Genomic DNA, 23,863 nt, shown 5'->3' on the forward strand with positions numbered 1-23,863 from the left:
AATTCTGAGGAAACAAATTTTATGGACTTACCCCATCCAAGGCACAGGAAACGTTTCCTTATGAGCCGTGTCCTAATTTTTCCAGTAACAGCCATATATGACTGCCACGCTTCTGTCAAAACCCAGCAAAACGAAGCTAAGAAGAAGAAGTGTAAAAATGCGGTGGTTGTGGTGCAGATGCCCTGCAGGGAGCAAAGAGAAGCTCATGCTCAATACTTAGGCACACACATTTCTCTTTTTCAATTCAAAGACTTGTCATATTCTATCATCTTGACCTTTATCCTTAGCATCAACTCCCCCTTTATGATGTGGTGGCCACAAAGAGAGAGAGAAAGAAAGAAAGATGTTGATAGGGATTAGGCAGAAGAGGTTTTGACTGTTTTCCCAAATGAGTGTGCTGAGCAGGGACAAAGAAGATAAAATAAATCATGCCACCAGATTTTTCTCAACAGATTTCCTTTGACTAAGGATCATCATACAACCAATGTGGTTAAAAAGTGAAAAAGTAACTGATTATAAAATCTTCCAGAGCCGAATAAAGAAAATGTGAGGATACAAATGCTCCTAATTACCAGCTATGTTTTCTTTCCCTCCATGCAGAAAGATCCTGACTGTCAATCTGAATTTTAGGCAATAGATTGTTTGGTTTGTTTGATTTTTTATTTAATTCTTATAGAACACTAACCTGTTGGAATGCACTGCCTGAGATCTTTTTAGTCATGTTTAAATATCATAACCTTAACAATTACCCTGGATACTGTTTTTATGGGTGTCAGTCATTTGTTATCTGAAAAGTATCTTTTGTCACTGTAGCCCTTAATGAAGCTTGACATTATAGCTTAAATAAATGAGCTTCTTGGCACGAATGATGATCTACCTTTCACTGTGTTGCTTAAAATGCCAGTTGCAGGCTACAAAATACAGTATGTATTGTATCCCAGAAGCAAAATCACACTAGTAACGTTGAGAATATCCTTATTATGATTTATCCTTTCCACGATTTGAAATGTCAAAATAATATCAAGGTTAAAAAAAAATATTTCACACAACCAATATTAACAATGAAAGATCATAGTTGAGGAATGTACATACTATTTTTATGATTACTTCTTTATGCAGCACAAACATCTAATAGCTACCTTACATGCATGTACTAAAAGGCTAGTCTATTTTTTTTACTGAAATCCCAGTTCAAGAAACTATTTAGGGAGAAAATATACAAGTTCCTAATTACATATAGATGCTTGCATACATTGTTGAATCAAAGCTGGTAGCTACAAAAATTTGGGAACGATAAGATATATCGACACCACGCACGGTTTTTAGTTCATTTTATATTCCTAATCACTTTCAGGTCTTTTTTGTTTTGAATTTCCTATTACATTAATTTTCCCAGATTCTTATCTGGAATCAATTGTGTTGGTTCACTCCAACAGTTACCTCAAATACACTGCTGATAGCTGATTTCAGCTGATGCTAGCATTAGCTGATAACAGCCTCTGAACTTTCAAAAAGTTATGCACTTGAAGAGCAAAACTCAATGATTTCCTATTATGAATTTACAGATGTAGCAAACACCTTGTTTTATAATCCTGGGTCAGCTTGTCTATTTAAATCTAGGGGAAAGGGATTCTGTATAATTATATGCAAGAGAATTATTGCTTATTTTTAAAAAGCTAGGAACGCAAACTGGAAAAAACCAGCAGATCCTGAAAATGCACTAGTCATTCCATCCTAGAGTTTGCCATTAATTCTTATGTCTAGATGTCCCTAAAGCATGTGGATTCATAAAATCTGTCCTGTCAAAGTCTGAAAATAAGTACTTACTTAAAATGAAAGCTATGCAGTGAAACACAATAACTGTAATAGAAAATACGGAAATATCCTTTCTTTTACTAGCTGGCTCAGATGTTATGAATTCACACTATGCAACTTTCATTTGCTTTCCTAACAATGTTTTTGTAAAAGCTAGCAAGTTCTGTTGGAATGAGAATTTGAGAATAAAACAAATTTTGAGGAACAGTACAGCTTCTTTTAGAGAGAAACTGCATAGATAAAACACAGTATTATCCTGAAAAAATGTGTATACACTATTTTCCTTATAAATAATGCAAATACAAACAAATTCGGATCTTTTGGTGAAAACATTGCTAACTGTCATGGCTGACTGAGTGTAGACTGTAGGATTTAGTTCATAAGTATATTGAAAGAAAGACAGACGATGCTAATCTGAGACAAATGTGGACATGGCTGTTACGGAAGAAAGAACTGTGACGAAAATGTTAATGATCGTGTTGATCGCAAAATGAGAAGACAGAAGCAAGTTTTATTAGAAGTGTTCTGTGCTTTAGCTGGAATATATGACTGCTGATTATAACTAACTCTTCTGGATGGTAGACAGGGGCCTTTAATGAACACTGATGGTAAGTCTGTTTCACTGATATAACAGCATATTTGCATCACATACCATCAGAAAGATGCAAATCAGCCTCAAAACATCACCTAACAACCACTGTGGGATTGTGATGAAAGAATCATATGCAGGCAGTGCTTGAAGTGAACGCAGCCTCCTTCCTTCCCTAGCCAGAGAAGCAGTCCTGGCAAATAAAACTCCCCTCTCCCAGGTATAGCCGTGGGCTCAGCCTAGCTGACCAATACCCTCCTGGAAATACGGCTTTTATGTACTTCTGTGTTCTTCCCCTTTGCTAAACAAATAAACAAACAATGCTGTCCTGTCTGGGAAAGGGTTATATCTGGGAAGTCAATTTCCAAATACAAACAAAAATTCTTTTTCATCAAAGGCTGCTATTAAATGGGGCATTGAGTATCTATACCCAAGGAGTTATAATTTTAGCAAGTGCTTTATTACTATTTTATTCTCTCTCACCATGTTATGGACTGCTCCCAACCTCTCCTTCTTCCTCTCCCCTTCTCCCTTGCCAAGGGACCACCACCACCCCTCACCTTGCTGCACATGCAGCAGCATCACTGAAACCTTGTGGCCCATCACTCACAGAAAGCTGCAGTGTGTCAACCTGTATGCACCAAGAGATAGTGGTACAACTTCCCCACTGCTTTAGGAGGAAATGTTTCTTATTTGTTTCTAATTCTAGTTTATTAAAACTCACCAAATTAATTACCTTGCTGAGCACCTGTCAACTTACAACAAAATGAATTTTAACATCCTAATTTATTCACTATTTCTTCAAGCTTCTGAAATTAAGTCAACTCTTTTACTCTTCCAGCCATTGCTGTTGTTCTCAGCTTCCCATACTTAATTCTAATTACAAGCAGGGGAAGGGAGTTTTTCTGTCCTCAGAATGCAGAATTTCATGAGCTTTAATTGAGCCTCAAGTGTTTAGCTACCTTGAATATCTAAGTAAGACCATTCATCCCTTTTTAATAAACAGCATACTATTGAAAGCAAGAGCTAACATCAGGTATCAAATTATTTCCTTCTTTCATTCCTGTAGGACACCCACTCCAAATGAGGGTACTGAAGCACAGCTGAGAAATGTAAAAAGCAGTGCAAATTCAAAGCCACTTATTCTAGAGATTAGTATTTTAATGTAATAATGATGAATAACATAGAGAACATTCATCTGTTTTTATGACCTACAAATGGTAGGTCATAAATACAACCTCAAAATAATAACTTATCATTATTTTTGGAGCATCTATTTGGTTGCTGGCGTTTTTTAGCAGAACCGTGGTTATTTTCAACAGCAGTGTGAAAAGATCTTTCACATGAAGACAAAGAGGGTTAAGTAAGGACACCTGATTTGTTTTCTTGCCCTGAAACAGGTTCCTTTTCCTTCAACAAACCAGCCTGTCTCTGGCTTCTGATAAATAGTGTAAGAATCAAAGCTACTGGAAAATGAACATGAGAAATGAAATCTGTATTGGTGATAGCAAAATGAATAGGGCTAAAATCCACTCAGGTGGATTATGTCATGAAGTAGAAATGAAAGCTAGTGGAAAATAATTTAAATAATAAAATTTCTTAGAGATTAAAAGAAATCTTGCCCTTGATTTAGCTCTGAGGGGATAAGCCTAAGGAGATAAATTAAATGGGTGCTAATTTTATTCTTATGAAGGTCTGGCCATGCACTGAATACAAAACCAAAGAGCTCTTAAAAGACCACAATAAAGAATAAATGAAACAAAGAGAATGCAAAGAGGTAGCAAAGAGCAGAAATATAATTCTATGTCAAAACTGGTATATTTTATTGGCTTTTTGTGAATCTCAAGTCCTCAACTATAAAATGGTTTATCTTTTTGTTCTTTAAAATAAAAATATAAATTTATAAATGAACATACTGCTTATTATTCTTTATTTGCTTTTTTATTAGTATTTATTTTTAAACTGCTTTGCACAATACAGTACCTTTGTCTCAGGAATGTCAGACTGTCAGAATACAGGGATACAGTACACTAGTGACATAATACTGAATTCTAGATTAAATAATAATTTCTCAAGTTAACTGCCATGAAATAGTAGATGGATTTTCAGAGGCTGTGGGGCAAAGAAATAAGGGCTTCCATCTCAGGAGTGTTTTTCTGGAAGGGGGATAGATTTTCAGTGATGAAAAATATATGGCAAGGAAGGCTGTTTCTTCAGTTGCAAACATATTTGAAAGTGTTAGGATCTTAAACACCTGAGAAATCATAGCTGTAGACTTCCAGGTTTCTCTTCCAGGATTATTAATATTATTGGCACCATAAAGCTTTGAAGGTATCATTTAACCTAAAAAATCCCACGTTCTTTTCTTGCCAGGCTTGAATGTTGTTAACACCACTTGTTCAAGCAAAGAATTCAGGAAATCTGATGCATATATTGAAAATCGCACTATAGTGAAAGGAATTGTTCTAAAATAATGTTATTCATATTTTAAACCAACAGCTATGAAACTATTTACTTTATTTAACTTATAGACAAACTTTTACAGCTTCTAAAAATCTTCTCCAGTGTCCTTAAAAGTTGAAGGCTGAAGTGGATTAACTCCATTATATTATATTCTGATATCTGACATGATAACCCAAAATAATTACCATTTGACTTCATGAGCATTTATGTGAAGAGATATGCACAGTTAATTATCACCTGCAGGATTCTGTATGTGGTATAAGGCATGGAAACCTTTACTTGGATTTTTAGAGCAAGCTAATTTTTTAGTGCAACAGCGATGGATTTTGAGTAGTTATGTGATCTCCATCACAAACTTAATTAGTGATAACTAACAACACTCAATTTTTTCTGCTACTACTCAGTCATTTTTGTTTGCCCACAACAAGTAAGATGCCTTTCTAGGTTCTCATAAATAGCGTATAAGCTGGCTGTAAATGACACAACTGTTTCTGCAATTCCTTTAGTTTAGTTCACAAAAGACATCTGTAACATCAACAGCACCGCGATGCCACAGGAAGATATTTTCAGCATCTTTTTTTTTTTTGTGTGTGTGTGCAAATTATCACAACAGTTGCTAGACTTTGGGGCACTACATGTGCACAGTTTCAGTGCAGTGTAATTTCTTTAGCTATTTTGATTTAAGGTTTGTTTGTTTGTCATATTTGTCTTTTCTGGAGTCTGTCCTCTTACCTGACAGTATCACCCAGTGATCCTAGTGCAATACTGTAAGTGTGATTGAAAGGAACCTTATACTTTAAACTGTAAGTTGTCTCCACATTTGCACTTCCCAGACACACTTTAAATATCTGTCTTCTTATTTTCAACTGAATTTTCTCTAGATGCTTTACCGACAGATTCAATTTCTGTAAGTAAAGCATTCACCATCTTCATTGACACTTATGAAGATTGGTCAGAATGTCTCCCATTTTTTTCCTGGGTGCAGAGTCCAGCAATAAAGGTGCTGTTCATGTTTCATCCACTAAAACTATATGGAATCTTCTTTTTAGCTTCTGCCCTTTGCAGTTACTTTTCTTCAAAGTTCTCCTTTGATAGTTGTCACCTCTGTCACTCATATCAGTAACCTCTGTATTTAAATTTGATATTGTGGAGTAGTACTTCAGCATCCCTCAGTTATGTCTATAGAGAACTGCTGTTTTTTTATCCAGACTAATTCTTCTGCTAACCACTGCTCTTCTCCTGACCTTATAATGCACATAGTACAAAATCATTCTACCAACTACATGTGAAGGGATAGGCTGCTGGGTTTTGGCATGCAAAGGAACTCATGAAAGTTGCTTGCTGCATATGCAAATCTTCCTTACTCTGTTGTATGGCAGAATCTATCTACGCTAGTAACAGTAAAGGTATCCTTTATGCACTGGCATGTGATCCATGTTGCTATATTGTTAGTGAATTCCTTGGCAGGGTTTTGACCTGGGCCAAAAAATGCTCTCCTAGCCCATGCCCATGCCCAAATTGAAGGGGAGCCTGGGCCAGGAACCCTGCCTGATGGCCAGCTTGCACACAACTGTCCTCCAGCCCTGGAGGGCTTGGTGGCTGTGGATGCAAGCCATGTTGTGCTAATTTGCCTCAGGGCTATAGAAATATTTCTGTCTCAGTTTGGTTACTGGTTGGGATAGAGGCAAGAAGTCCAGCTGGACAACTCATAATATGCTCAGCTATTTCTAACACATGAGATGGTAAAATTCATTCTGTGTCATTTACAGCATTCTCCAGAGATTGTCAGTGCAATGTGCAGGTTTGTAATGTGTTACCTCAGAATTGCTTTCCTGATGGCATGCCTACTGTGAATTTAAAGCCAGTTGGAAGACAGTTCTCATACAGTTTCCTTATGCTCATACTCATTTTAGTCTTCCTCCTCATTTGGATTGTTATTGCTAGGTTACATTCAAGTGAATGAGCTCAGCACAAGCAATATCATAGAACAGGTTACTCAGAGGCAATTTAATTTATTCGATTACAAAACCTGGCAAGGAAAGCTCTTCCCTTTTTGCCTTTGTGCTGTGAACATGTCTATTTTTCTGGGCAGGCAGAAAATAAGATCCTCTAATTGTTTACAGGATTAATTCAAAAGTCAGGGAAAGACTCCCATTAATTTAAGTGGTCTTTGTATTGGGCTTTATGCCTATAGAATATGGGATGAAAGGTGCATGAGCAGAGGCTTGTGATCTTACTTTTTATCCTAAGTGTTTTAAATGTTTACAAAGTATTGGATGAATATTTTTCTGGTAAGTGAATATGGCCTACTTCATATCATGAATTTATTCTGTTGGCTTTGATGTTGAACACTTCAAACAAGGTAGATGTCAAGTCTGTCATGACAAAATATCTCAGTATTTTAACTATGTCCCCACATGAATGTGTTGTGAAGTTTATGAAGCTCAGAACAGAAGGTCTTCAGGCAGACATAAAAGAAATTAAGAAGCCCTTTACAATTCTGAAGCATAAAATCAAGTTAAATACATTTTTTTAAGTTCTTCCTGACTAATTAATCTCAAATTGCTATCACTGTGTTGTAATAGTGATGTTTCACTATTACAGTGCCAGAGAACACCGGTTCCTAGTTCTCTTCTTTTTCTTGCATTTGGTAGATTTTTTTTCTAAAAAAGAAACCCTTTTGAGCATAAAGCGATCATGCTCATTTCAGGTAAAAAAGTGGAAATCACTGGCATGTTTTGTTAAAACAACTTCTTCACTACCGAGCTATCGAGGAGTAACAATTAAAAAATTAAATTGAAGGTGATGTTATCCTGAAAAGTTACTCTATAAAAATAGCTTTGTGAAGTTTTGCATTGCCAAATCTGAAAGACTTCTTATTTAAAGATGGATAAAATACAGATTTGTGGATAAAATACAGACTTGTTTTTTGAATTGATGGGGAAGCAAAATCAACCTGGTCTCTGAAAACCACTGAAGAATTGTTCCTACATTCTTGCACATCACTGAGGATAATAGTATTAAAGAAGCAGAACTGAAGGTGCAGGGATGTAAGTGACTGCATTGATATTGATGAAAGTGCAATTTGGCCTGAAAAGTCTCTGTAACTGGCTGTGACTCATAGGAAAACAAGACAATGCATGCTGGCTGTCAGAGTGGTTCTACTGGGCTGTCAGAAACAATTCTATTTACTCGTGAACTATGCAAATTAAGGTGAAGATTACGGTTAAATAATAAACAAGGTTCACTGATGTTATTACACCTTGGTTTTCATGACAGTTGTTTTTCAGAAACAGTTTTCAGACTGAAAATTCCATATGGGTTTCGTTTTAAAATATGGAATGTGCAGTGTGCTCTCTTAAATGAAGAAAAATGCTCTTGGCAGGTTTGAAGAAATATAATAATGAGACAACTGCATTAACAATGAAGCAAAAGATGTTTGGCTATAACAAACAACAATGTGTTGTACGTTCATTTCAACTGAGTACATAAATATACCCAGATTCTTAGATCTCTCTTTGGGTTGTTGCAAGTAGAAATATTTGGTTACATTAGCATACTAACGGCTATACCTGTTTGGAGAAGAATGAAGGAAAGATACAATAGCCAACAGTCAATTAGAGTGATGAGTAACCCCTGCTAGAGTGTTCCAAAGGTCCTGAGTCTTCCTTTTAATTTATTTAAAAGTTCATTGTGGTGGCTGCGTCAGTAGCTAGGGGCAAAGAGCCAGGATTTATAATGAAGGGGTGGCTGAGCTAAGCACAAGGGTTATACATGAGTCAGCAATGACTGCAGCTAAAGAAAAGAGTAGTTCAGAATACAGTTGAGAGGGAGCTCCCTATGGAGTTCTAAGAAAAAGAGGAGGAGGTGTCCAGGCACTGACAAAGGCAAGGAGTTTAAGGAGCTTCCTTGAAGAAATGGCATAATATAAGAAGGTAACAGAATGGATACTGTATGTTCAAGACTGGAGCCTGATATATGAGACTTCAGATTCTTATAGGAGGATCCAAGTGCAGCCAGTGCAAAGTGATGTGCTGATGGAAAAACTACCAGGAAAAGCCCTCATTGGGTAGATAGAAAATAAGGCCTTGTGTTTCCCCTCAATGCTACATGGGTAAAAATTTGTCAAAGAATTTTTTGTTTTAGGAAAATGTGATTGTCATTTGAGTATCTCTACTCTTAAATGAAATCATCTGTTTGCTCTATATTAAATTTTGATCTCATTTGCTAATAACGTTGCTGTAATTTTAGGGACATTCCACAGCAATCAAAATGTTGACTAGAATGAGACGTTCAACAACAAAGCCTGCACTTGCCTTTCACTTAGTCTGACTGTGATGATTATAAATCTGCCATATGAAAACAGTCCATCTTCTTGTCTGGGATACGTCAGCAAATATTCCTTCTCTGCATAACTGTAAGAGTTCCATCCCTTTACATGATTGACTGAAACCATTGAAGCAATTACAATGCTATTACAAATTGCCATGTCACCCACCCTTATTCTTGTTATGTTTATTTTTAAATTACAGTTCTATACATAGGTCTTAAAAATCTGCATATAAAGAATAATGATAACAGGAAAAGGATGATATTGCCCCTAAGAGCACCCTCAGTTTCAAGTATGCCCAGTTTTCCTCAAAGGACGATGTCATTAGCAGGATGGAGACAGTGAGAAAAGGTCCCTTTTGGGACAAGTTGTTTAAGTCCAAAATAGAAATAATCCAGGAAAGGGAGATAGTATCTACATTATTGTGGTCATCCAAAGTCTTCTCATACCATGTAACTTCAGTTTATTTTTCAAAAATAGCTGATAAAGAAAATTTTTTAAGGATAAATTATGGCTATTCGTACTTGTAAACAAAATGGGTTAGAAAGCATTCACTCATCCTGTCGCCAGCTGGAATGGTACAGCAATTGTCTATATTAGTAAATTTCTTTGTATTCCAAAATAAGGTGGCCACATCCAAACAGCCTGCTGTCACTGTTCACTTGCCAGTTCCAACTATCCCGAATTCAGGGCATTGTCTGGGATAATGCTAGTTAGTGTGGGACAAAATTGTGCCAGGAGGCATGCAAATGCTTCCCGAGTACAGATGACTTCATGCCAGTGCTTGGGGTCATGCCCACCTAGAGAGGCATGTAGAACACTTTGGCTTTGTCTTCTTATACAACAAAACATGCAGTGGGTTTGAGCAAATGTGGTGGGCTGACCTCGGCCAGCAGTTAAGCACCCACCCAGTCACTTGCTCACTCCCTACAGCAAGATGGGGGAGAGAATTGGAAGAGCAAAAGTGAGAAAAACTTGTGGGTCGAGATAACAACAGTTTAATAAGTGAAGGAAAAAAACCCTGCACCAAGTGATGCAACGGCAATCTCTCACCACCTCCCACCAGCAGACTGTTGCCCAGCCAGTCTCCAAAGAACATTTATCTCTGAAAGACCACCACCAGTTGTATTGCTGAGCACATTGTCATATGGCATGGGACATCCCTTTGGTCAGTTGGGGTCAGCTGTCCCAGCTGTGTCCCCTCCCTACTTCTTGTGCACCCCCAGCCTACTTGCTGTCAGGGCAGATGAGAAATGGAAAAAGTCTTGATGCTGTGTAAGCACTGCTCAGCAATAACTAAAACATCATGTGTTATCAACACTGTTTTAGTCAGAAATCCAAACCACAGCATCATACAGGATCCTGTGAAGAAAACGAACTCCATCCCAGCCAGACACAGTATAGGAACCTAACACTGAACCCAAGTGGAGTGTGTGTGCGCGTGTGTGTCCACACATGCCTATGAAGAGAGAACAGAGGCTTTTGAATCAAGCAGTGTTCATATAACATATAGACATACACACAATTTTACAAGTTTTTACTATTTCATTTAATTGAAAACATCAATTTTTATATTTTTTTTCAGAAATATGTACTCTTACCCTATAGTCTTAGAATCAGAGCACACACTATCACAACAGAAAAGCAAGTGGAAGTAAAGAGCACCTTGGACAGCTTATGCATTGCAAAGCAGTATTTTAAGCAGACAGAAGACAGAGGAGATTGTTTTACACCTCTGTAACAGATCATGTCAACCTGTATACCTGAGAGTGAATGCAGAGTAAGGGGAGAAGAACAGAATCTCCAATTTGGGCAACTGACAGTGCCCTAGTTCATGTACAGTGCAGTCAATGCAAACTTATTCTACAACAGCGTCATGAATCACATTAATTCTTCTTATGGTTGTTATATTAATTTGTAATGCCTTTAATGCATTAGCCATGGGTTGTTTCAGAGGCCATTCATCTCTCTTCACTTCATGTAGAAATCCATGTTAACGGCGATGAAGCTGCCTCATCTCCAGGATGAAATTTCAGCTGAAAGAATGAAATTCCTAATAGAGGGCTCTATTTTATGGAAAATAAAGCTAAAAAATATTGGGGGGAACATTGAGCAATTATGGGTTTCTAATGACATTAATGAAATCCCAGCTATTTTCTCATAGAAGAAAGACTACATAGCAATGAATGCATGTGCACACTGAGGGAATCAAAGAAGGCAGTTCCACGAGCTATGTTGCATCTCTGTCTGACCATCAGTTCTGGTCATTGTATACCATGGCTACTGGAATGATGGGTAATTAGATAATTTATGAAAATTGAAAGAAAAAGCAACAGTATCCACAACAGAGAGAAGCGATTGTGACCACACGCGTAAATGGAAGATCAACTAAGAATGGGAAGAACAATAGGTAAAAGAGTCAACTTCTCCACTCAGTTAATATTTTGACATTAGCTTCCATTCATTGCTTGCACAAGAAAGCAAAACGTCAAGATTTTTTTTTTATAAAAGATGAAATCACTTATGCTGCTTATACCATTGCATTGTCTTCCTGCAAGGAGGAAATTCTGTGAGGTATTGCATACACTCAGTTCTCTTTATCTGCTATGTTAAACTAGTAGGATAAAAGGTTTGTGGTAATGACAAAACAATATTTACGACAAAGCAGTCTGGAATATTGCACGATGTTTTCCTTAGTGTGATTATAAAAATTTGTAAAGTTGTGAATATTAAAGAGGAACACTATAAGAACCTGTGAGTTTTAAAGGAACAAAGAATGAAATGGTTTTGCAGAGGGATCAGATGCAGCTGGAGGAGCTATAAATAGTTAGAGCTCCTCTATCGTATTACTTCAAGCCAGATTTCTTAGTCAAGGAGAATAGCAGTGTTTTTATTGGCCCTGGCTTTCTTGCGTGTATTCCCTTTCCTTCTGTTTCTTCTCATGAAGCCACAGAAAAGGTTAAGTTGAGTTAGTCCATACTTGGGATGTAATATGAGGTGAATCCACTCCTGTCAACACAATCTGGAGGAGGAGCTGGATATCATTACTATTTGGATAGCAGTGATTCCTCAGATACCAGCAAGCACAAGGTTCTTCTTCTTATATGCTCTAAATATATTATTCCTACAGAAGCAACTGTAAGGAGTCTTGATAGGACCCCAAGGCCTCTGCAAGGCCTCTACTGTTTTCGCCTTTGCACATTTTGAAGAACATCATATCAATTTCTGAGCTCTAGCTACATAAGCAGCAACAAGAGGAGGCAGGCAATGTACAAACCCCCCATTATGAACACTTGTTTAAAATGTACTTTATTCTTGTATCTGTATTTTTCATACCAAAGAAGATGGTCTGAGATTCCCATATTTATTTGGGCTATTTAATGTTCTACTCCACTCAGCAGAACAGTGGCCACTTGCACATGCACAGGGAAGATATTAATGCTTCATAAGAAGGTGATTTGTATTCCCTAATGAAGTGTATGAGATCATTGTATGAATGAACATATATTTTATCAAAGAGAGGATGGACTGAAATAAACCTACATCTTGATTGCTTTCAGATCACTGTTTTGAATTGTATAGGCTCTGTGCCTGACTGAGACTGCAGTCTCCTTGAGAGAGGAGCCTCAGTGCTATCCCTCAGTGTTGAGGCCAAGCACTCCAGGACACCTGATAAACATGATTGCTAATAACGTAATTGCTCAGGGACATGCCTTGACAGAAGTTTAATTCTAGTAGTGTCTTTACCCCAGGAGATTTAATATAGCTTTGGGGATAAGAGCAACAGTGAAAGCCAAGTAGGAAACGAGCAAGTACGTTTCTTGAAGGCTTGCTTTATGTATTAGTCAAAGGGCAAACAGAACTGCTCAGTTTACAAAACTGCTAATTTATCTTAATCCCACTTATCAGAAGAAGGACTGATTTTGCAGTGCTACTTACCCAAATCTATCATTGCTTAATAAATTACTCATGCGTTTCTGACTGCCTCTTGTCATTGATTTTAGCTCTAGTCAGCTTTAAGTGTGCTGTTATTTCCTGGCTCTTTCCTTCATTAATATTACCTTCTCAATCCACGCTAGGCACATAGTTTCTAAAGATAAATTGTTTTCAGCTCTTGACGGTGGTAATGCTGTGACGGCTTTATGGTAAGTGCTTGCTACTAATTACTCTAGAACTACTGTTGAATCAACTTCAGCCAGATGAGGAGGATATTTTGTGGCTTTTCCTCCTCTCTCTCCCTCTCCTGCAAACAACTTTGCTAATTTTATCCATTAAAAATAACTTTTAAGATTATTTTTTGTTATTTTATTCTACGTTTAGTTGGCTAATTGTAAGACAGCTTTCTGTCTATATGTGGCACAAAAGCATTGGTTGATATTACTTACACTGGGGTTTTAAAAAACTTTTTCTAGTGAGAACACTCATTCTAATTACTCAATTGATCTCAATAAACTATCACCATATACATTTCAAAACTTCCTCTTACAGTTTCTTGTTCTACATCACGAATTATCTAATATTAAATTTTCAATTAAAGAAATTGCAGAGTTTATAATATTTGTAAGAAAATTGCTGGTGCTTAAAAATATAAGCACATTCTGATGAAGCTGAAATGATGACACTTTGGCTTGTATCACAGCACTCTGTTTTTTGCATGAAACATAACAGCCAACAGGATGCAGCCGATAATCTGCAATTTTGTCTGAGTGTTGGATACACATGAATCACTCTCATCTGTGGTGCTTTTAAAAATTTACTTCCAGTTATTGTGAGGGACTGCAAAGACAAACAACTCTGCTCAGGATACAAATACTGTGATTTGCATTCAAATAAAATTTTAAGTGTTAGAACTGGGATGCTCAACATATGTCTTTATTTTTATGTCATTGATACATCACAAAATTGAAATGTGGAACTCACTGCTTTAGGATTTGAAGGTGGCCATAGAGATAAATGAGTTTAAAATGGATTAGAGAACAGGCTGACTGCTGGATGCTTTGGATGCAGTCCTGGCTCAGAAAATCTTTAAATTGCTGACTGCAAAAAGTCAGGAAGGCATTTCAGAGACAGGATCATTCATTCCCTGTTTCTATACTCTTTCACATATGTCTGGTTAATGTAGACAGCACAGTGAATAAGATAGACTATTGAGCTGCTCCAATACTGCTGCTCTTATGTTCTAAAGCTGGCAGGTAGCAAAATCGTATCAGATAATTTCAAAAATCAGGTCAAATCATGAGGGCTAAGAATTCTGCCAGTGTGAAAAAAATCCCTTTCATCTACATGGCTGAAAAGAACAGGCATTCCTCTGCTGGTCTGTTTACACAAAGGTCCATGATCCTCAGTAAAACTCTTCTGTGCAGGTAGCCCAAACTAGCACCAGCTGCTTTTTCTCCTATACTGCCCAGGAATAGCATCCCCACTTCATTATAGCCGTCACTCTTCTGTCTTATCTTTTTTTCCTCCAATAAAGAACATAAGTTTCAGACCTACTGTTCTTACTTGAAATACTCTGATTTAATAGAACTGAACAGGATTTTTAAAAACAAATTTCCTCTGCTTTCATATAGGTTTCCGTTTCTCTGAGAATTTAATGGCCTTTTGAGGTAGGCAGTTTCACAGTTCTCAGGGTATAGTCCTATTTCCTGCTTGTTTGTGGGCATTTTTCATATAGCAATGAGCCAGAAATATAAACCTTCCAAATAAGGAGAGCTTAGATATAAAGTGTAGTATCAGAAACCACTTGTTAACGGATGGAAAATTTTTAAATCTGCTACTACAGTTAATGAAAATGTTAGCTGGCTGGCTGACCTTGGACAATTTTTTTTCTTTTCTTGTCTGTACTTGCCTCTCCCCAGCCAAAGAACAGTAATGATGACACACAAACCACTCTCACAAAACACTCAGACTTGAAGAAGAAAAATTATATTTCTATGCATATTTGAAGTAATTTGATTTCAGGTTGAATGTATCTTTCTTTTTTCCCTAGTAAATTTTTCTCCAAGAAAAGGAAAGAAGTTTAGTGTAATGTCTTTGAAATATCTGTTAAAAGGAAAGGTCAAATATAAAGCAAATAACCACCTACTCTTCCAAACTCGACAGATGTTTGTATGTGGACATTATGTTTTATCTTTCTATCAATATCTGTCACTCAACAGAATAATGAAAGAAGGGGGAGAGAGAGACAGAGATTTTTTTAAAAAATCTAAATAGCCTAAAAAATGTTGCCATAGAGACTGATTTAGACACTATAAAAATAGCTCTATGTATTGTTGATATCGTTATTTTGCTTTCTGGTATTCTACCTGACTGAAGCAGACAGCCTCAGCAAGATGCCCAGAGTCATCAAAAGCAAAGTAGCAAGTTCAGGATCTACCAGGTTATTTCAAATCTGTGGCTACCTGCAAATTTGGGTTAAATTACTTGATTCAAAATCTAGTAACACAGCTCCTGGAAAACAGGTCAAGAAACGTGGTGTTTTACAGATGTTTTGTTGTATAGCACCTTCCTGGCAATTATATAAATTATTTTTTAAAATGAAAAACAGTAAAATCCGTCTTCTATCCTTTCATCGCTGGAGCCTTTTTTAGGGACAAAGTTGCTGTGCTCTTGTTTTAAAATTGTTTTGTGTATGTGTTTATGTTTTTTTGGTGGGATTTTTTTTGTGAGTTTAAACAATAAATAGTATTCTTGAAATTGCTGGCTAGAGATACATATATCTTATAGTTTTATAACATATCTGTAGCCAGTAAAAGCTATCTGGAGGGCTATTTTTAGTTTAACAAATTGATGAACAAGAAATTAATTTAGGATTAATTTTCTGTTAACAGCAATATTGAGTTTTCCACTCAATCTGATGCAATAATCGTTGTCCAGTCTTTCTTGTATGTGCTAGATAAATTTCTTAGAATTCTACATTTAAAAATATGTTTCTTTTTATTTAATTTGTAAAATAAGAAGTTTTTAGGAAAGGAATGCTTCAGTCACTGAAACAGACATCTTCAGAAAAGCAATTCTGATACAAATAAAAAGGAGTAGGGATATATATGTCTGTAATAAAAAAGCACAACTGAGACTAATTGTTGCACTGCTTCCTACTCTTCTTGTAGCTTAACCCCATCAAAAAAGACTGTGTGAGTCTTGCACTTGTTAAGTTTATCTTAGCCGTTGGACTGGTTCACCTTGTTCTAATCCTATTTTTCTAGCCCCTGGTTTGAAATTGATACGACAGGCATACTTATACATCACTTCTTCTAGAGGTGAGGGATTTGAGACATTTATTTTGTTGTGTTAGCAAAGCAGCTAGAATTAATGGAATTATATCTGCCAAAACATGGTGATAAATTTTAATGAAATAATCTTCCTAGTGCGACTGAAACTGAATAGGGCAGATCTTGGTTGTCTGTGTGCCTTTTTGTACTAGCAAGGGAGTCATTAACCACAGTAAATTCTAAAGCCATAATACTGACAGACATTTCATCCCCTTTCCTTGTACTGTTGAGGTTTGGTCAGGTTGGGTCTGCAAGGCACTTGCAGCTGGGCCTGGGTTAGAGCTTCCTGCTAGTTACAAATGGGTTCAAGGGCAAAGCTCACGCTGCTCAGCAGTTTCTGCCTGTTTTGTCTGGGCAACAGATTTGTTTTGACTGATATTTCTGGTATTGGGAAACGTCAGTTTGACCACCAGAAATAAGCTGTGTCTTTATATCCACAGCTGAAGCGGTGGGTTGGGCAGTAGTCTGTACAGTTGTCCAAAGGAGTCCAAATTGCAGAAGGATTAGGACAATAAGCAGAAAGAATATTCACATTTGAGAATTTTTCAGCTAAAGCTCAAACATTAAGCATCTTTGTTTACATGGTTACCCACAGTGACGTGAGGAGTGAAAAGAATCATGCTGTCTAAAGGAGGAATAAAGAAAAAGGAAACCTTGCAACACCCCTGCAGGGGTGAATTAACAGGGAAAGAGGAAGCTTCTGAAGGAAACGCAGCTCCAGCTCTCTGCAGTTTGAAGCCAAAATTACAAATGGCTATGTGGTAAAGGCCATTGTGAGGGCCTTGCTCTGTCTAGAGACTTCAGCAAGGTCAGCAGGTTGTAGGGTAGTTGGCAATATCAGCTTTCTGATGTACGCCACAGGTAACATTGCTGAAGACACTATGTGTCCCTTCCCACAGTGACAATGGAAAAAAAGGGATGCAACAAAATACAAGGGACTTTTCATATTAACAGGCTAGGCAGAGAAAGCTTTAGATTTAATAAGGCCAAAATTAGTGGAAGGTTCCAGGAGCAAGAGAGGGGGGAAAAAAAAAAAAGAAGCAGCTTTTAGCTGCTGCAGTTCAGTCTTGCTGAACCCTGCAAATACAGAACGTTAGAAGCAGACACTAATAAAAGACAAGATAGCTGATAGCATCAGAGATGCTAGTTTGCCAGCACAGCTTTATTTAGACCTAGATCTCACACTAGGAAAAGTGAGGTCTCACGAAGCCTTAAAAAATAGCTACATAGTTTACATGTTAGCAGCGTAAGAGGGATTCTATCAGGCAATATTGAGGAAATGAGAAAGCCACAACTGTTAAAGAATTAATTGAAGCCCATCACAGAAGTTGTGCATTTGTAAGGACATGCAGACAAGAACACGTGCTGTCTGTAGCTCACTGGGCATTAATTTGGACGCCAGTAGCCAAATCATTATCAGAGTCAGATGTTAGTGTATGTTCCTGGCAAATCCACCTATCTGAAGAATCTATTTCATTGCACACCTGCAGCAAAGCCCTTGTCAGGAAGCTGTACATCTAATGGGTGTTGGTTGTGGATCTTCACCTCTAGAACAGTCATTCAGACTGTCAAATTGCTAGTTTAAAAAAAAAAAAAAAGTCCACTCTTCTTAAACAGAACTGGTTGAAGCACAGAGAGAGTTTCATCTAGAGTTCTAAATATCTGAATATATGACCAGGATGTGTACATTTATACAGAGATGTTAACGAATACGGTAGATTAACAAACACAGATTTGAGATCCAACAAGCTGATATCTCTCTGAATGAGAATATGAATTGGGACACTAATAACCATGACATGAATAAACAAGAAATTCAGCCACTTTTAGATGAAATTCTACTATCCAGGGTGCTTCTAATTTAAGGCGATACCTGGCTATGACAACTAAATGGAGAAATATTTACAGATTATTTTCAAATCTTACATTTATAGACTATACATTTATAGTCACACACATGACTCTAAAAAGTCACAGGAAAGACTGTTTTTTAACAGAGTCATTTTATAACAACAGCAATGTCGGGCACAGGTTCTTGTGGTCAGCATGCCCATAGACAAACACCAAACAGCTGGAAGAAGACTAGGCAACAGTTATGGTCATATGAAAAGTTTTACAGAAATTGACTGATAATCTCAAGTGGAAAATGAGACCTTAGCAGTTGTTTTTTTTTCCTCTTGCATTTTAACAGTGAAAAAGCCATAAATACTTGGTGGAATTCATGAGTTCAAAATTCTTGCATGACATTTATACATTAGACTTCAAGATTTTGACTAATTTTTTTTAGCACTGAATGCAAAGGCAAAAACACTCATGGCAGCAGCCACTATCCACTGTTTAAATTAATCAGCTACCAACAAAAGAAGAAAAGGCTTTAAAGAAAGATTTTCAGGTCTACATTGACCTTGTCTTGGAAACAATCCCAGTATCTGACAGTTAATTTCAACAAATTAGAGATGAATAACTAATGGATTAGGCTTGCCAGGAACCTGTCCAACTCTGCCAAAGAGGGAGGTATCAGTGAAGTCAGCATCTAACAAACTCACTATTGTATTGGAAAGACTGAATTGATTTGCACACAACTGATGGTCAAATTTTGAAGAGACAGCACTGTCTATTTCATATTGCACTTCAGGCAGAGATATCATATTTGAGTGACATCAGGATACAAGCAAGGTCAGTGCACCAAGAACAATAACCTGTGTGGTAGCTTGTCCTAATTACATGAGTTCAGATGCTAGGAGAATAAAGTGATGAAAGTAAGCAAAAAAAAAAACCAACCACCTTACCAGACTGTAGAAAAGTCTTTGACAAGTGGTATGTAGTGTTTTCAGTGCTGTTATTTTAGACTTTTGTTTTGGGGTTTGTTGTTTTGGTTTGGTTTTGGGTTTGGGTTTTTTTTGGTTGGTTTCTATTCTATCAAACTAAGCAGGGCCAGACTGTCTGACAAAGAATATGGCAGGTGGTTATCTATACTGCTGAACTGCTAGCATGACCCCTGCCATGGTCTCTGCCAAGCAACAACTCCTTGCGCAATACCCATCATGGTCCACAGGACAGCACAGGCCAACAGGCAGTACGAATGCAGACTGACTCTCTGGAAGGCAAGAGTTTGTATGGATTGTCCTCAGGGTCAAAGAATATTTCCTGACCCATTTTAATTAATTATAGATGTACAGACAAAACTACAAAGCTTCTGAAATCCTTGTAACAAAATATGGATCTCAGTTTCTCTCTCTGAGAAAGTTTTGATTAATGCTGCCATTACTGCTTCAAAGATTAATTCAGAAGTCAAAAATTGAAGAAAGGCTTATATCATTCTTTTTGCTCAAATGTGCCTCGGTACCTATTATATGAAATATTACTGGTGGTCATGCTGTGCGTTTGTGAAGTGGGAAAAGTAATACTTCCCGCCAGAAGCACTGTCAGGGCAAACACAGAGGTGGATGTGAAACTCCAAGACATTGAATTATGAGAACCACACATACCTTTGATTGAGTCTGAGCGTTATATGGAATTTTAAGACAAAGACCAAACTAAATGCATTTCTTAATTATCACTAATATCTTCATCGAGATAGTTTAAAAAAAAAGATATCTGGCTCTAGCCTCTTCCACAGACAAGCTGTCATGAAATAATTTCTCTCTATATTACATTTACTATTAAAAATATTTATTAATTTATGTAAAAGGCTCAGATTATTTTTCAGTTTTACAGATTCAGCAATACTAACATTTATACTTCTCCCTTACCTTGGCTTTGTATTACCTCTGTGTCTTTCAACTAAAGCTGGATTCATTTAATATTTTCTACTACTTGAATTTCTCTGGCCCTTGCATGCCTTAGTACTTATCTATCCACTTGATGAATAAGCACTAAGTGCCTTTATGCATATATACATATATATATATTTTTTTTACACTTGCTTAATATTAGTGCAAAGTGGGAACAAATACTGTGTTCCAGGTTTGTGGCACTCAGATCCTTTTTGCATAGGAATAAACAGTTACGTGGAGTCTTTGGCAGTAAAGAGTTGAGCCTTTTATTTAAGGCTTCCAAATAACTCTCTGTCAAATTATTCACAGTGTAGTACTTTCAACTAAAATGTTTTGGATGTCCACAATGTATTTGGCAGATCTCCGTAGTTAACAAGACATTTTTTTTGCCCCTGCACAGTTGTGTGAGATTACCACAGGGGTTTGGGAACACTGAAATTACTATTAGGGGTTGGGAACATTGCAAACCTCACAGTCCAAATTCTGGCAGCTTATTACTCTTCATAACTGCTGATACTATATAAAACGTATTCAAGTACTAGTACAGAAGCAATTAAACTGGGATACTATGCAAAAGTGCTTTGACCTTTCCTATTAAAATATCAGGGATCAATTATTGTCTTTATTCACTGCAAACAAAAAAGCTTATATGATAGCAGGAAAAAATTAGGTCATCTAATAGGAAGAAGTTTGTAACACATTCCACGGGCAATTACAGAAGCATTAATATTCAAAAATAGACATTGTTTCTACAGCTGATAATTCAGAACTAATAGTCATTCCATGTGCAAAGTAGAGATGAGAAGACCAAGTCTGCATCTATAGGCTGAACTTTTCACTGATATTGCTCTGCAGCTTTAGATGCCTAAGCACCTTTGATAATTTGGTGTTGACTTTGGAAAATCTGATGAGCCTTCCTGAATTACACACGTAAATTTGCTTCTTTTTGGAGGGTGTGTGGTGCATGCATATGGATGCTACTTTTGGGTTTGCTACAGATTCATTTCTCCATACTGGTGGATGGACCACAGTTGTGTCAGATGGCTCTGTTATACAAGAAAACCAGGAATATCGTTTCCTTCTCTTCTACATTAGTTACTTTTGCTTGAACTCAGCTGCTGTTCTAGCAGCTTCACATTTCAAATTACATTATCCTCTGTTGATGCAAAAATTTCGTGTAAAGTAACTGAAAACATATCCCATCTATTGAAAATAAAGTGCAAGATGGCTTACTTAGCACTAAAAGGTACACTAATCAAAGTCACTTGGCTATTATTGTTATTATTGGTTATTTTATGCAAATACAGTTCCACTGCTACTTCATCTGACCTTTCTATCTCTTATGTCTAGCATTTTAAATTGTCTATTCTCCACTGTATACAGAAACATATAGGCTTGCCTTGAAGACAATAAAAATTGATGTCTGGCTTTGGGCACTTTTGATACCTGTATGCTCTCAGGGGTTTAATTACAGTTTAAATCACTAATATAATTCTATGTGCTTTTTACCTCAACATTAACTTTTTTATTGAATTTTATGCTTTTTTTTCCCTATATTTTAATTACCTTTCCTTTAATCTTTCTAGGTTTTATTTAACTTTTATTGTTGTATTCTTTTCCTTTATTTCTGTAACAGCTATCAATCTCCTCTGAATAGATTCTTCAGTATTGCCAGTCTCCTTTTTTCCTGTACTATCTTTTTAGCCTCATTCGCCCGAGGCATACTCCTCTCTCATACAAAACCAACCCTAGTATGCATCAAGGAAATCTCAGATCCTTAATCAGTGAGTGAGATAGCAAAGAAAGGGTGTATTTGGACATTTATGTAAAGCTTCATTCTGGGAAGATGGATATATGCTTTATGCCCTATGCAAAGAACTTGTCTTTTACCATGCAGGAGATATGACCATAAACAATCCAGACCTGTAATCATTAAAGAAGGACAATACCCTGTCACTCTAATATTCTGTCCAAAAAAGCCAAAAGTTTGCATATTCTGCTGCTAGCTGCTACCTGTTCTATGTATGTTACTGTATTTACCCCAGAAATCAGGTTCCATGAATGATGAATAACATATCATTGCATCAGGTGCCAAGTTATCTAACTGCTGTGTTGGGACTCTGTTTTAATGGTCCACCCATTTTACTTTACATCCTCTTTCCCACTTCCACTTGAAAAACTCTTGAGTCTCTCTCACCATTCTCAGTGAATACTGCTGTCATCATGACACGTTGGACTTCTTTCAATTATGATGATTACCTTGCTATTTAGGAAGGAATTTAGGCTGCTTCTATTCATCTGGTTTCAGTTGTTTCCTAAGTATTGGCTTGCCTTGTGGCTTAAATGCTAATATGTGTGATGTGCTGAAATTGATCAAAAATAGGAAGAAAGCATAATGGTGCCATGACCCTGCCTCAGAGTTAGAAAACTTGTATAAGATACTAGAAAACTGCACAGATATAAATGGACTTTTGCCTAATCAGTTAATTATACTGTTCTGAGGTTAAGTTGCTCCTCACTCTATTTGTGCAGGTTAATTGATAAATCTACACAAATGCAAGAAAGATTTTTTTTTTTTTTTAAATAACTCCTTGTAAAACTCTTTAGTTATATAGAATTATGATGAGATACATAAAGAGCTTTTTGGTCTTAAAAATGCAATATATTTTATCTTATTTCTTTAAAAAGTTCAAAAATCTCAACTTTCCTTATTGATCAGAATAGTCTTTTTTATACCACAAAAAGTCTACATAACATTTTGTAATGAACTCTTTAGGAAATGATGTAATTCATATGATGTAAGATAATGGTCAAATGAGAAGTGAAAAAAACTTAATACATCATATTACGTTCTGTACAGAGCAACTTAGCCAAGTAAATGTGGGCCCTGCAGTTACTCCTACCGTTCTACTGCTGTTTCTAAGAAGAAGTATTTAACATGGTAAAACTTCAGAGGCATTTATGATCTAATAATGAAAATATTAACTGATGTGTCTTTTACAAGTGTATAGAACAAAAATATTGCAGCCCCCCCCCCCCCAAAAAAAAAAAAAAAGAAAACCTACATTTACTACTTAGTCCTTATGAACTATGAGGCTTACTTTTCCCTCACCAGATGAAACCTGAGCTAGGAAGGCCAGCCTGGGAAATCTTTTAATGTCATAATTTCCAAAAGACCGTATTTTAAGTATTGACTTTACCAGTTCTAACTTTCATATTACTTATGTGAATAATACGATTTTTCATAATGACAGAGATACAAGGGACATTAGTTGTACAGCATATGTGGGCAAGCAGGAGAAAACTGAAAGTCTGAATCTTGAAATGGAAAATCTTGTAGAATATTGTCAAGATAAGGACAAAGACTGTTATAAGTAGGGATTTGTAGGTATGAGAGAGAACTCAGTATTCTCAGTATTGGCAGATGCTTCTCTCTGAGCGGCTGTCATTAGTCTGTAACTTTGTAAAGATCAACTGTCATCCTCTACTTTGGAAAGGGTGACTTTGTTATATGAAAGAAACACAGCCAAGCTAATAGCAGGATCTCATCACTAAGCTGTATATTGTATAAATAAGATAATTTTGATCTAAAAAATAATCTGTTAGTGCTTTAAGTAAT

General features: G+C 36.7%; 1 protein-coding gene across 1 annotated transcript in view; it reads right to left on the minus strand.

Annotated features, from left to right (window-relative positions):
* ADGRB3 (adhesion G protein-coupled receptor B3) overlaps positions 1 to 23,863 on the minus strand; it is a 465,679-nt gene that overhangs the window by 46,027 nt on the left and 395,789 nt on the right. Inside the window, exon 19 of the mRNA XM_086461495.1 lies at positions 32 to 182. Within this exon, the coding sequence (XP_086317621.1) occupies positions 32 to 182 (151 nt within the window). The remainder of the gene's footprint in view (positions 1 to 31; positions 183 to 23,863) is intronic.

The sequence above is a fragment of the Leptosomus discolor genome, chromosome 2 (genome assembly GCF_034619465.1).
Source record: "Leptosomus discolor isolate bLepDis1 chromosome 2, bLepDis1.hap2, whole genome shotgun sequence".
NCBI lineage: Eukaryota > Metazoa > Chordata > Aves > Leptosomiformes > Leptosomidae > Leptosomus > Leptosomus discolor.